The 13,951-nt window shown below is 40.7% G+C and overlaps 1 protein-coding gene across 2 annotated transcripts in view; it reads left to right on the top strand.

Moving 5' to 3' along the window:
• The first annotated feature begins 3,460 nt into the window (after positions 1–3,460).
• The window catches only part of MOCOS (molybdenum cofactor sulfurase), a 219,108-nt gene continuing 208,617 nt past the window's right edge, over positions 3,461–13,951 (top strand). The window contains exon 1 of one of the 2 annotated variants that reach the window (XM_071736830.1): positions 3,461–3,901. In XM_071736830.1, the coding sequence (XP_071592931.1) occupies positions 3,772–3,901 (130 nt within the window). In that variant the 5' untranslated portion in view covers positions 3,461–3,771. The remainder of the gene's footprint in view (positions 3,902–13,951) is intronic. The other variant, XM_071736829.1, reaches the window with a different exon arrangement.

The following is a 13,951-nucleotide window of genomic DNA, read 5'->3' as shown; positions in this document are numbered from 1 at the left end:
ACAATATATGAAAATAGTGCAGTCGCTATGCAAAGCGATCAATATAAATAAATTACTCTGGAAACTTGAATCTAGAAATTAGAGGGAAAATCCATGGCAGGTATTTCCTACATATATATGCAGAAAAAAGAAGAAAAAAGAAAAAAGCCAGTGATGGATTAGGCCCTTATAAGTTGCAACACATAAATTATTAAAGTAAAAAAAAAGTATGTGGTGCAGGGTTCTGGTGTTGTGGTTTGTTTTTGTTTTTTTAAAAGTGACTTCAGGAGATCAACTAAAAGCATTCCTTCATTTGATGGCCACTGTTCTTTTTCGACAGACGTGTTTTGTGCACATGGAAGGAAATGGATAAGGTATATTTCATTTGGTAATTAGTTTTGGTGAGATTATCAGCTAAGCCAGAAAAAATATTTTCAGCAAGTACTGTATCTGCTAAGAGTATCTCTCAGAACTGTTAGAGAAGGAAGACCCAGGTCCCCTTCTCCTGGGCAAACTGAAAATAATTTGGGAATCAAGTTTCCATTTGTGGTCTTTCCATGCCCTTGATAGTTCCAAGATTGCTACTTTTACACATGAGACCATCATGTTTAGTGAGAACTGCACTGCAGCTGTCTTCTTGAATAATTTGTGTAATATAATAAGATCCTATTAGGTAAAAGTTATTATGAAATTATAGTAAATGTCCTTAGTGCTTTTAAAGGTGAAAAATCTGTCCCAGTTGGTCTCTACGAAGTGCAATGCAAACTTTTAGGTGAATGTGCTGACAGAATTTCTCTGGATGTGCAATGTGAAGCTGTCCCTGAGGTAGCATCAGAAACTAGTTTCCTTTTTTTTTTTAAGAGCAGTGAAACTGTGAGTCCCTCTTGGCAGGGAGAGACATGCCCAGTGGCTGTTCCCAAACTTCAGGTGTGTGGGTTTCCTGTCAGCTGTCAAACAAAGAATATAGTGAAATGTGCCATTTTTAGTTGGCTCCATCTCCATTAGTTCCCCCAGTTTTCTTCCAGTGGGGAAACTAACAAAGGCTCCTCTCCTCTATTCTGCCCCTGATGTTTGTGAAACTCAGAAACTTTCTTGACATCTTCCCCACATGATTAAACTAGCAAGCTAGTTAATTACTGATGGCAGCAAGAAAACCTTTCTTCTCTGTAAAGGCCTCATTTCCTTAAAACTGAGGCTAAAAATGGAAGTATGCTGAAGTCAGGAGTTGAGGCAGTGAGGTACACTTTCTGTCCACATTAAATTCTGGTGACTCTTTGGAAGTTGAGGCTGCCTAACGTGTGGGTCATAGAGCAAAAGTTTGTAACTTGCTGCATTTAAAATAATAGTGTAATACATACTTGTTATTGTGGGTGTTATTATTTTAAATGGTAACACTTTTATATTACATTGAAATATCACACCAAAGTGAAACAATGGATTTTGTAGATAGTATGACAATGGCCTTATATTTCTTCTGACTTTGGCATCTGGTGGAACAAAAAAATGGTGCAACCAAAACATAGAGAGATACAGTATTGGTGATGCTGGGATAAAAACATTATCAAGATCAGTTCTGCAAAAGGGGACTATGTGTGGGAATAAGACACGGTACTATATACCTGCCCCAATCATGAGCAGAGCTGGTCAGGGACAAACATACCCTTATAGCTTTATAGAAATATTTCTTGGCATCTTGGATCCAGGGTGATGTTCTTAAACAAAGCTTTCTAATATATAAAGTAGGGTACATATTAGTATGCTATTTCATGTCAAGCTTATATTTTAGTTTTATAAGTTAAAATCTTTATGGCTCAGTTTGTTCTTGGTATTTTCCCATTTCATTGATGACTAATTGACAGTATTTCAAACAATCTTAAAGTCATTCTTACCAGAATTCAGATGCAGAACCATCCTAGCACATGCAATTTTATTTTACTGTTGGACTTAGGTGTCATTTAATGCTTTCCAGATTGCAGAGGTGTGAGTAGGAAACTCCACTGCAAATAGAACATCAGGGAAATATATATTTTTTTTCAAAAAACAACAAAATAAAACCCAACCCACCCCATCCATATAACCACTCCCCCCCAAAACCCAAACGAAACCCAACAAAACATTCCTTTAGCCATGATTTTTTCATGTATGTGCACAGTTACAGTTTATCCCACTAGGTAAAGGCTTTTACATGAATGGCCACCATTCTTTCTACATCTGATGAGCATCCCACACCACTCCTTAGACTTTTGGTCAGCCATGGTCCTGCACATTGACCACATGTCATCTATAGCCAGTAGATGTGGTTAAGCCTGATGCAGAAGTATCATACAATGAATGCAAGGACTGAGAGACTTCCACTACCTATTAGCAAGAGACTTCTACTACCTATTAGTGGAAGAGGCATCATTTAGTGCATATGAGGAAAAATTGAGCATTGTCTTTGAATGGTGTAGGGAAAAGAGGCTTCCATTGGTCAAGCAAAAGGTCCTGCACCCAGGCTGGGGAATTCCCAAGTTCAAATACAGCCTGGGTGGAGAATGGATTGAGAACAGCCCTGAGGAGAAGGACTTGGGGATGTTGCTTGATAAGAAGCTCAGTATGAGCCAGCAATATGAACTTGCAGTCCAGAAAGTCAATTGTACACTAGGCTGTGTCAAAAGAAACATGACCAGCAGGTGACAGGAGGTGGTTTTTCCCTCTGTTCTGCTCTGGTGAGACCTCAGCAGGAGCACTACAACTAGTTCTGGAGCCCCCAGCACAGGAAGGACATGGAGCTGTTGGATAATAATTAGGAAGGCCACAAAGATGACCAGAGGGCTCGAGTTTATATCCTATGCAGACAGGATGAGTTGGGGTTGCTCAGTCTGGAGAAGTCTCCAGCAAGACCTGGCCTTGCAGTACCTGAACGGGGCCTACAAGAAAGCTGGAGAAAGACATTTTAAAAGGAAATGTAGCAATAGAACAAGGAGTAATGTTTTTTAAGATGAAAGAGGGTAAATGTAGATATGAGAAATTAGATATTAGAAATTCTTTCCTGTGAGGGTGGTGAAACACTGGCACAGGTTGCCATGGGAAGCTGTGGATGCCTCCTCCCTGGAAGTGTTCAAGGCCAGACTGGATGGGGCTTTTAACAGCCAGGTCTACAGGAGTGTGTCCCGGCCCATGGCAGGGGAGTTGGAACAAGATTATCTTTAAGGTGCCTTAAAACCCAAACCATTTTGTGGCTCTATGATTCTATCCCCGCTCCAAATCATACGTCTCAATAGGAGCAGAGCAATGTAAGCAGAGGCACACTTAACCCGAAGCTTCAGGAAACTTCCCACTGGGCTGACTCTAGTATGATCCGTGGGATTTCCACATGCTCCTGCAATGGTGTCCAAGATCACAGTGCAAGGGCCTTTTTCGCTCGAACCCACCGCTGGAGCTGTGCTGCACCCACCAGCGCCGGCTGCTGCCGGAGCCCGGCTGGACCCGCCTCACACCCCGCACCTGCACCGCACAACGCGCCCGCTGCCTCCCCGTTCCGACCCAAGCCGATGGCTCCGCTGTAGCCTGACGGCTGCGGGCCCTGCCCGGCTCCAGCCCCGTTCTCCACCGCCGCTCTCGGGGCAGGGCGGGCGGGCAGCCGGGGGCGGGAGGCGGGAGGAGCGAGGCGCGGCGGGGCCGGACCGCACCGGGCCGCTGGTAGTGAGTGCCCGCAGCGCTGCCGGTGAGGAGGCTCTGCTGCCCCCGAAGCGTCGGGCTTGGTGTTTTTGTCAGACTTTCTCTCCCCGCTTCCCGCCTGCAGCCCGCCTCATGGCCCGGACGCCGCGGGGGGAGCTGCTCTCTTTCCGCACCTTCCAGGAGAGCTGCCCCGCCGGGTACGACTACGGCTACGGCGGCGGCCTCCCCGACCTCCGGGAACGCGAGTTTCCCCGGCTCCGAGGTACCGCGGTCGGCAGCAGCCGAGAGAGGGGGGGGGTGAGGGGCGGGCAGAGCGGCGAGGGGCGGGACGGGGGCGGAGGGAGGGTGGGAGGGAAGGTGGGACGAAGGGAGGGTCGGGCCTGTCCCAGATGGGCTCGTCCTGTCGCCGAGAGGGAAGTTTGTGGTGCCAGGAAGCGGCGGGGAAGGAGCGATCCGCCGGCAGAAAGCAGGGGCAGAGCCTCTGCGGATCCCCCTGAGCGGCACGGCGGGGCCTGGGGGCCGCCCCGCTCCTCTGGTGCCGCGGGGAGACCATGGGTGCGGGGGGTGCGTGTGGCGAATTAATATAAAAATGGTGGTAGAGCACCCCATGTCTGCGTACGCGTTTGTGATAAGACAGGTCTTTATAAACTGCTTGTGCAGATTCTGTATAGATTTCGTCTCTTGAAATCTAATCGTGATGAGTATAGTAATTTTACTTCAGGAGGTGTTGATGGCGATGATATTAGCACTTAAAAGTTCTTTGGGGAAAAACGGAGTAGAGAGCAGAGGGAATGGAAACAGTTTGATTGTGCTGAACCCGTTACATTGGCAGCTTCTGATAGAGTTTTACATTACGGCTCCTTTTTTTCATTTATTCAAATTTTGATTATCAAATACAAGAGCAGGCTTTTTCACATTTGTGTTTAATAAAGAATGGGGTTTGACTTTGCCTCTAGAGGAATGTGGCAGAAACTTAATTTCAAGCAGCAGTTTGAGGAACTTTTAAGATTAGATTCAGTAAATTAATTTCACAGATTGGCATTTTTCATATTAGCCGCATCAGTGCAAGGTTGGTAACAGTAAACTCGTGTGTCCTACATTCAGGCCAGAATGTTGAAAAATGGGTGTTTTGTAATGGAAACATTGCTTAGCCATTTAAGCAGGGGTTTGAAAACTCAGGAGAATCAAGCCCTTTTCTCATGAGGCTGACTTTAAATAAATTGTGTCTCCTAATGAATCCATGACTAGTAGATCAGTCAGGGTTCCCGAATAGAGAGATCCAAAGACATCTGGTACAGCCAGCACTCTGTGAAGGCAGAAACCTTTTCTGTTATAAATCTTTGCTCATGTGTAGGGAAGGCTGGCAATTGGATGTACTGTATAACCAGGATTTTTCAAAAGTTTCTACTTCTTGTCCTATTGAAGTCTGTGCACAGAGTTTCACTCTTGGCTCCATCAGGCAGAAAGTAAGGCTTCTGCTGAGTTTTTTTTGGGATTTTTCCTACAGGTTTTGTGAAGGGATAAAAGGAACTACTCACCCTCCTGGAGTCTGCAAGGGTCTGTTTTGGCACAGAAGCCTTAAATTTTACCTTTTAAGCCAGTTGATCTTCAGTTTTGTAATTCAAGGACTGTTATCTGATGGCTAGAGCAGGCCTTCTAAAAATATGTGTGGAGGCTCTGTAACTGATCCCTGTTTCACAGGCAGCAGCCTATGCACAATATGTGACCTTGACTTTAATCTTGAGAGCAGAGTACCCTTATCTGCAGTGTGGGATTGTAAACTGTGCTTTAGAAATGGATAAAGAAATCAGCAGGAGTTTAAAGGTTCTGTTGTTAAGTAATGGGGATGAATATGATTCTGTGATGCTTATCATAGCAAAGAAAATATCAGCTTCGGTTTGTGCCATAGTCTTAAAAAAGAAAAAGCTGACATATGATTTGCAGTGCACCATTAAATACCCACAATACCTTTTAACTTTGAATTGTTTACCACTATTTTCCTCTAAGATAACAGTGTCCATTTCAGTGGGTGCTTTCCAAGAGCGATAAGCAGTGGATACCCATCTCCCAAATAAAAACCAGAGCATATTAACAATCACATATCCTTTAAGGGCTGCAGAAGTCTTTAACTGAGGTAGGATGTGTTGTCACATTTAATGTCAGATTGGTTACTGTACTTCAACAACAGTCATTTGACAAGTCATATGTACCTCAGTATGAACTTTTGTGATATGTGATTGCATAATAGCAATAATATTATTAGTATAACCTAACAATAATAATGTAAGTTGCCTGTTAGTCAAAAAAGAATGGTGAACTGAGCTTTGAGCAACAGAACTGCCTGTTATTTCTTTGAAATTTGAATAATGTCTCAATCCCCTACTAGAATTTATTCTATTGTTCAGCTAGGGAATAGCTGGGTACTTAATCTGATTTTACACAAGAATTACTTTCTACTCGTATTTCTGGTAATTATTTGCACCAAATAGACTTCTCCTCTAAGTAGGAGAAGCAGATCTCCTCTGTGCAGGTTAGTATTCCTTAGTGGCTGGGTTAGCAAAGGCCACCTGTGGCCTCTGAGAACCCTAAAGCCAATCTCTTTTGTAACTTTTGAGGTAATATGGGGTTTTGGTTTTTTTTTCAGAAGCAGGAAATGTGTTCTCAGACTAATTTTGTTGGTAGTTAGCTAATGCTCACATTTTGTAAAACTTGTGAAGATGAGTGTACTGTGATCCTGAAAAGCTGTGCTCACCTCTTGGTTACAAACATAGGCGTGACCTCAGTTTCTCTACTGCTGTGCCAGTTTGCTTGCCTTGTCAAACCAGAAATTCCACCAGCCTTGTGTTTTTTTCCTTTTCTTAACAAAAATAATAAACAGTTTTTGGAATGGAGTAATATTTCTGCCCTAAAATAATTTGTCTGGTTTTATTTGGTGTTTGGGTTTTTTGAGTTTTTTGGTCTTTTTGGTTGTATTTTTTACATCTACAGAGGTTTGGGGGTTGGTTTTGGTTTTGTTTTTTGAAGACCATTCTATTTGATCTGTTAGGTGTCTTCTGCTTGTGTTTATGTTACCTTGTGATGAATACCTAATTATTAATAATTTTCATCTGTGGATGAATCAGGTCTAGTATCTTTTTTTCTTAAGGACTAAGTGTGCATTCAATGAAACCTTTTGTAATTGTTTTCTTTGAGCGATATTCTTCTTTGAGCGAGTTAGCAATATAGAAGTCTCATGACACCATTTAAAAAATAGTTTGATAATGAGGGATAAGTTAGTTTGATTCATTGTTGTCTAAGGTCAGTGCTGAACCAGAAGCAAGGCATGTGATGTTTTATGCCCAGATGCAGTATTTGATTGTAAATTCCCTGCAGCCCAGTCACCCATTGCTGGCCAGAATTAAGCTAGGCAGCTACAGTCGTGGGAGACACAGCATCTCCCAGAAAGGTAAAATGTTTTCACCCAAGTGCAGTTATTGCCATGTATGTCCTGGCTTGGGCCAGAATAGAGCTAATTTTCTGTCTTGTAATTTTGCTTTCAGATAAGTCTCTTGTAAGTAGCTGCACTTGCTGGAATTAACAAGTTTCTCAGACAGTCTCTGCTTCTGGGACTGGTAATGCTCAATGCTTATAGTTACTGCTAGAGAATGGTCTGCAGAAACAAGGACACTGCTTGGTTCTGAGGAACATCTTTTGCTCCAGAAAGAGAAAAGGAGTAAAGAGGTCACACCTGCAGCCCTCCTTTAGGGAGGAGTGTACAAGATAAATGACCAGAATTGACCAAATGGAGTATTTCATCCCAAATGCATGATACTGGGGATCATGAGGGTCAAACCCTTTCCCCTTTCTCTTCGTCCTTCGCCTTTTTCCTTCTTCACCTGTCCCTGCTTGCTTTGGCATCCTGGGAGGATTCCATCCGTTTGCCTGCCTGTGGTCCTGATCCGTTCCAGCCCATATCTGTGTGTTCCTGCCTCCAGTTCCCAACTGCTGCCGACTCCAGGAGTCCAGCCTGGACTTTCCCAGAGCTGCCCCGCAGCCTCGGTGGTGACGTGAGAGCTATTGGGGGAAAGGGGAGAGGAACTTGATACCGTTTTTTCTGTATTTTTTTATATATTTAATAATTTTTTTCTTTTTATCATTACTGTTTCATTAAAGCTGTGTAGTTCAGTTTCCAACCCATAAGTCTCCCTTGTTCTCTCTCCATTCTTTATCAGGAAGGGGAGGGGGATTAATAGAGAGCATCTGTCATTTGGTTAACTGTGACAATGTGTTAATGTCAATCCAGCTTTCACCTCATCTGCCCAAGGGTAGCAAAAGCCATGTGCAGGGAAAGGATGAGGCTTCTGTTACTGTCTTGTTAGGAGATTCTTGGTAGCTAGACAAGGTGCTAATTGTGCTGGAAAATAAGTCTCACTGATTTATCTCACCTCTAGTTCATTCTGAACAGAGAAGAAATTTGAACCTCTCTTTTGGTATCTAAAGCTGAGAGCTCCTCTTCCTACCACAGTACAAGACTTTTCCACTCTCCTTCAGCAGCAGTCTCTGGCTGGTCACTTCTGTCCTCTGTAGCTTCTCTTGTACAATGTGATTTGATTTTGTGAAGCACTTTCTTTTTTATTATTTTGGGGAAAAGAAAGCAAAAATAAATTATATTTATGGAAGGAAGCTGCTTGTGGGCAGTTTGAAATGCTAGAAGACATCTGGGAAGATTCATTTAGTGGGTGGGGAAGGTATCATAAAAAGAAGCTGTTTTATGGGAATTGTAACTGCACAACTGCATGGCAATTGTTTTGAGAAAACCAATATATATGATCTTGTAAAGCCTTAATGCTTCCTTTCAATTTCAAGTCAGCAGTAGTTATCTAAATAATCTATTATCTAAAGAATTCATATCAAAGAGGAAACGTGTGTGGAACATAAAGTGAATTTAGTACCAAATGCCGTAACAGCATCTGTGTGCTAGTCTCAGATGTTTTCTTCTGCCTACATAGAAGTAACAGGTAATGTTTTCTACAGTTAAGGAATTTCTTGGATTGCATTTCAAAGTTCAGAAGGCTGTCGGTGGTCTGCTCTGTGCAGGACTGACCTTTTAATTTTTCATCCAGAGTGGGCTGATCTTTTGCTCTTTGTGATAGACATAGCTCTTCATGAGTATTCAGTGATATTGTCATTCCAACATTTTAGCGCTGAATGAAGTTTAAGTTCCTGTAAAGATTAATTAGAGAGAAAAAAAATATCCCCAAGAGATACAGGTAATATCTTTCTTGAACTGTATTACTCACAGTAGAGTGAGTAATTATGTGAGTAATGTTGTAGTACCCATATAAAAATGTTCATTGCACCACTAAACTATGCCTGTGTCACAAAGTACAAAACATTTAAAACTTGATACAGTTGACATAAACTCAGAATTTGTAAGTGTATTTTAGAAATAAGTAGTCAGTCAGTTGGGACTAGATTCTTTACAATAGCAAATGATAATATATAGACACTGGGTTTTTAAAATTGACACGTAGAGATAAAAAAAATATAATATGTATGAAGATGCTTTATGGAACTTCCTAGATGCTGCAGGGTATCAGCTACCCAATAAAAAAAAATTGCACTTTTAATTAAAAGATACATTATCTCTAAAATTAGAGATCTGCACAAGATGTATGAGACTGTGGAACCAAGCAGATGTTTTATTTAGAAAAGCACAAGATATTTTCTCATCTCCTACTCACAAATCAGAAATCCACCAAAATCTTGTTCCTACAGAATCCCTCGTCAGTGGTGCTTTCTTTGTTCCATTGCCTTTGCTTCCTTTTAGATTCTCCTATTTACCCTCCTCCTTAGTTATGCTATTGCTGTGTGGGAGATGTGTATTGGTTTCTTCCCAGCCTATTTCTATACATTTTAGCATGATGTATATCTGATCCGATTTGTTGGGGTTTCATTTGTTTGTTTGTTTGGTTTTCATTTTTTTTAGATGTGAAATGTAGGGCAATTAGTTAAAGAGTCTATGTAAGTTTTCAGACAGATGTGGTCTGCTTATGCTGCCTCTGCACTTATACTGGAATTTTCTTTACAGAATCAGAATGTGACATATGAAACTCTTTAAAATTATGTTGTATGTTACATTATCAATTCCCATAGCAGAGCTGCTCATTAGAATTCAAGGGTATTCCCAGTCTAAGGACAAAAAGACAAACGGAGAGGTGAGAGGTCAGCTTTTGTTGGCCAGCCTGATTCATTGCATACTTGGTATGAGAGAGATGCTGCAGAGGTATCACTTGGATGTGAAAAGGCTGTAATTGAATTTAGGAAGACTGTGTTGCAGAATACTGCCTAACAAAAAACAATGATATGAGAGGTTGCTAAACTGATAGACAGCACAGTATATTTGCAGAGCAGGAGGCTAGTGGGAGACTTAACTCTGAGATGATACTGAAGAAGTAGGATACTGTGCTTTCAAATGTATTGGGCTGTTTTACACTAGGTTGTTTTGGCCCAAGCCATCAATGCAGATGTTTTCATCTATGTCACACTAAAATACTAGTAAGGTAGGGTTTTAAAAAAAATTTAATATTTCACTGAACTTAGAAACTTTAAAAAGGAGCTAAAAAAAAAAAAAGGATTCTTCTTAAGAATGTGTCAACTTGGGACAGGTATTATTTTTTATCTCTTCCTAAGATAATAATGCTGATAGTGTTACCATATCTGTGTATTGAAAACCACAGACTGGTTCCTGTTACATTTGTTAGGACAAGATGTGTATTGTGGAGGTATTATGAAAAGGTAGTGCCAATAAACAGGTTGTTGGAAAGGGATGACTGAGTTATGGAGAGAAAGAGTAGTGTAGTAGGGCAGGGAGGCATAAAGACAGGCCAGAAAGCAGTAAAAAGTCAGCCTTCATTAGTTTCATTGCTAATGAGGCAAGTTATTACACTCCTGGCAGTATTGATAAGGTCATAGAATCAGAATAGTTTAGGTTGGAAAAGACCTTTAAGATCAAGTCCATCCATAAACTTACCACTGTCAAGTCCACCACTAAACCATGTCCCTAAGCACCTTACTTACACGTCTTTTAAATACTTCCATGGATGGTGACTCAGTCTCTTCCCTGGGCAGCCAATTCCAGTGCCTGACAACCCTTTCAGTGAAGAACTTTTTCCAAATATCTGATCTAAACTTCCCATGATTTATCTTCCCAGATGGATTCTGTGCTGTGGTGTCTTTTCCACATTATTTTTCTCCTGCTGCAGAGAAGCAATGGTCTTAAAGGTGCCTGAAGTGGGGATGCAACCCTGGGCAGGCAGCTGTTGTGAGAGTCATGCAGGCAAGTGTTAAGTCCCCTTTTTTCTGATATGTGAAATACACAGATAAAATTGGAAGGCAGGTCTCTGGGAGAGGAATCTTTCCCTGCTATTTTGTTTCCTCCTTCTTGCTTTCAGGATTCACTCACTCTTCTCTTCTTGTGACAGCCAGGGGAATGTGGCTTTTATAAGAGAGGTTAAAAAGCTGGGGTTTCTGCACCCTGGAGCAACAGGATCTAAAATACTTTTAAAAGAAAACTAAGAACGTCACTGGACAGGATTTTTGTCACTTACGGTCTTCTTGAAAGAAAGAGATATCTAACAATATGATCTTTTGGTGACACAGCTAGCCAAGGAAGGACAATTACACAACTAAACTTAACTTCTGGCAATATGCAGAATAAAATCCTAAATTAGGATTAGGTAGATATTTGCAATCCATTGTTACTTGATCGTAGAGTTTGTGTTCACAAACAAACAAAACATATGATTAGTGACTGATGGGTTTTAAATTCAGTCCCTTAGGGATGTCAACTCCTGAGAATCAACGTATCATGGAAGGTGATCATGATGTGTAGCAATATGATAATAATCTCTTCTTATCACCTTAACATAGATTTTTATCCAGGTACAATGCTGCCAAGACAGCCTAATGATACGGATGCAGGATGACTGGTTGCCCTTCTAAAAAGGAGATGATTTAATACTACTATAAATGAAGAGTAACATATTCCACATGAATAAATTAGAAGTGAATAGGGAGACTTGCAGTACTTAAGAAATAAACAAAAAATCCTGTAAAATATGTCTTGGGCAACCTGAAGCTACATGCAAGAGACATTAAAATGCAAAAATAACCTTTAAAGGATGTCTGCAAAGCTGTATTTTGAAGATAAAATAAGGAAATAAAAAGAGTGACACATCTGAACTGCACTGCAGCTGACTTTTTTTTTCCTGTGACAGAGCAGGCCCTGTAAGTGGGAATCACAAACTCTTTTCCATTGTGCTGTTTACAACTGTTTCTGATTAGACTCAGATCCAAATCCTTGCCAGGATTTTTTTCTGATAATGAAGTTAAGCCCTCTCTTTTAAGGGTTATTAACACCCTAGTGTTTGATGAGTGAACTACCTTAATATCTCTCCAAACTCACCAAGAGCAGAAACACAGAAGTGAGGGAGAAAAACTGTAAAACACTGAGATGAGAGAAGAGGTGGGGTATGAAGAAGGAGAAAGGAGGCAACCAGAGAGAAAGCACACTACTGGGAGTGAGAAAGGAAGTAATGGAGGTTTTGTTAGGAGCTGCCTTATGTTTGGGCTTAATGAGGCTCATCTGCAGAGCACTGAAAGCAGCAATGCACTGCAGGGCTGTGGAATCAGGACTTCATCAGACCTACTAGGAGAGATCTGGGGACAGAAGACAAAGCCTTCCTGTGGCACTATCTTCCTTGAGATGCAGGCTGTATGAAAACAAACCCACCCTTCCCCCCAGTTTTTCAATATCAGCTTGCCCAAAGGTTGAGTCAAGTCCAATGAAATGCTCTCTGAGGGGAAAGTTTATATTTATATGTTTATATTTATACTTTAAAGTTTATATTTATACTTTAAAGCATAATTCCTGGTAATCTCTAAAAGCCTATAGTAGTATAAAGTTGGGTGCTTCATAAATGATGGAAAACTAAACCCTAATGAGTTACATCAATACTTTTTTTACTGAGTTTCCTTTGCATCTGGCATTTTTCAAGGGTCGGGAGAAATCTTCCCCTCTGTGCTCACCAAATGTCAAATTTAAAACCACCTGCTTTTTTTGGAATATTTCTATTCTGATTAGCTCTAATGAAAGGCAAAGCCAGCTTTTTGGCTCACAGGAAGTGAAGCTACCCATTAAAAAATAAATATATGAAAACCTCTGTTCCTTTGAACGTGGGGACTGTTGCAGAGTTCACAGTTTGTAACGCTTGTTTGGAGGCATTTGGTTCTCTGAGCTTTGCATCACTGAGCGTGACAGCTCCTGAGAGGCTAAATAGCTCTTACCATCAGAACTTTAATCAGTTTTCCTTCCATTTCTGCAAGTAAGGATGGGGACAGTCGTACCTGTAAAGTATCAGGATTAGACTGCAGCGCTTTCTGGAAAAATTTCAGTGCCACTGAGGGGGGGGAAACAACCAAATAATCTCATGAGAGCTGTCATCTTTCCAAGTGTCTGATCAGATCTTCAAATCTGAACACTGGATACTTTGTGAGTATCCAAATTATAACTTGAATAGTTATAATGAATAGTAGTTGTAATGAAACACCACGAGTATGTCTCAAGTAAGTAAAATTTATATTCACAATACAGTTATAAAAAGCTTCCAGGTATGAGAGGTGGGGCATCTTTATAATGAGATTAGGTTTTATGCTTTTTTTTTTTAATATATATATATAATTATCTACGTAACTTGTGTTTTTTCTAGTCGCTAACATATCTTTTTATTTATTATTTTTCTTTAGCTGTAGGTTGAATGTTCTTGTAGCTGGAGAACAGAAATAGCTGAATGCAGAGGTAGAATTTTACTGCCTATCCTCTTAATGTACATGAGATATGGACAGTGTTGCATACATTGAATTTACTTCACTGCACTATACATTCCTTGTGGAATGACTCAAAAGAAAACAGCATTTTAGTCTCACGTGTATTGTCTTTGGATATATGTTGGTTGGAGTTCCCAGCTTATAGCCAGGAATATGATATGAGAAAAACTGAAACACTAGAGAAAAATTAATATAAGAAAGAACTTATTCCTGTCAAAACTGATCTTTTATTGTCTTTCCAGTGAACAATACTTACGAGTGCATATAAAAATACAAACATAAATAAAAATAAATGGTGTATATCTATAAACCCAGGAATTTTAGTCTCACTGAGAACAAAAAGTGCCTAGCAGTCATCTTAGTAGAGGGAAATAAAAATGTTTCAGATTCAAAGGGGGGCAGGAGAAAAAAGTACTTGGGGTGGGCAAGAGAAAAATTTTACAAA

Source organism: Heliangelus exortis, chromosome 2 (genome assembly GCF_036169615.1).
Source record: "Heliangelus exortis chromosome 2, bHelExo1.hap1, whole genome shotgun sequence".
Lineage (NCBI taxonomy): Eukaryota > Metazoa > Chordata > Aves > Apodiformes > Trochilidae > Heliangelus > Heliangelus exortis.
This window is presented reverse-complemented; position numbering and strand designations above follow the sequence as displayed.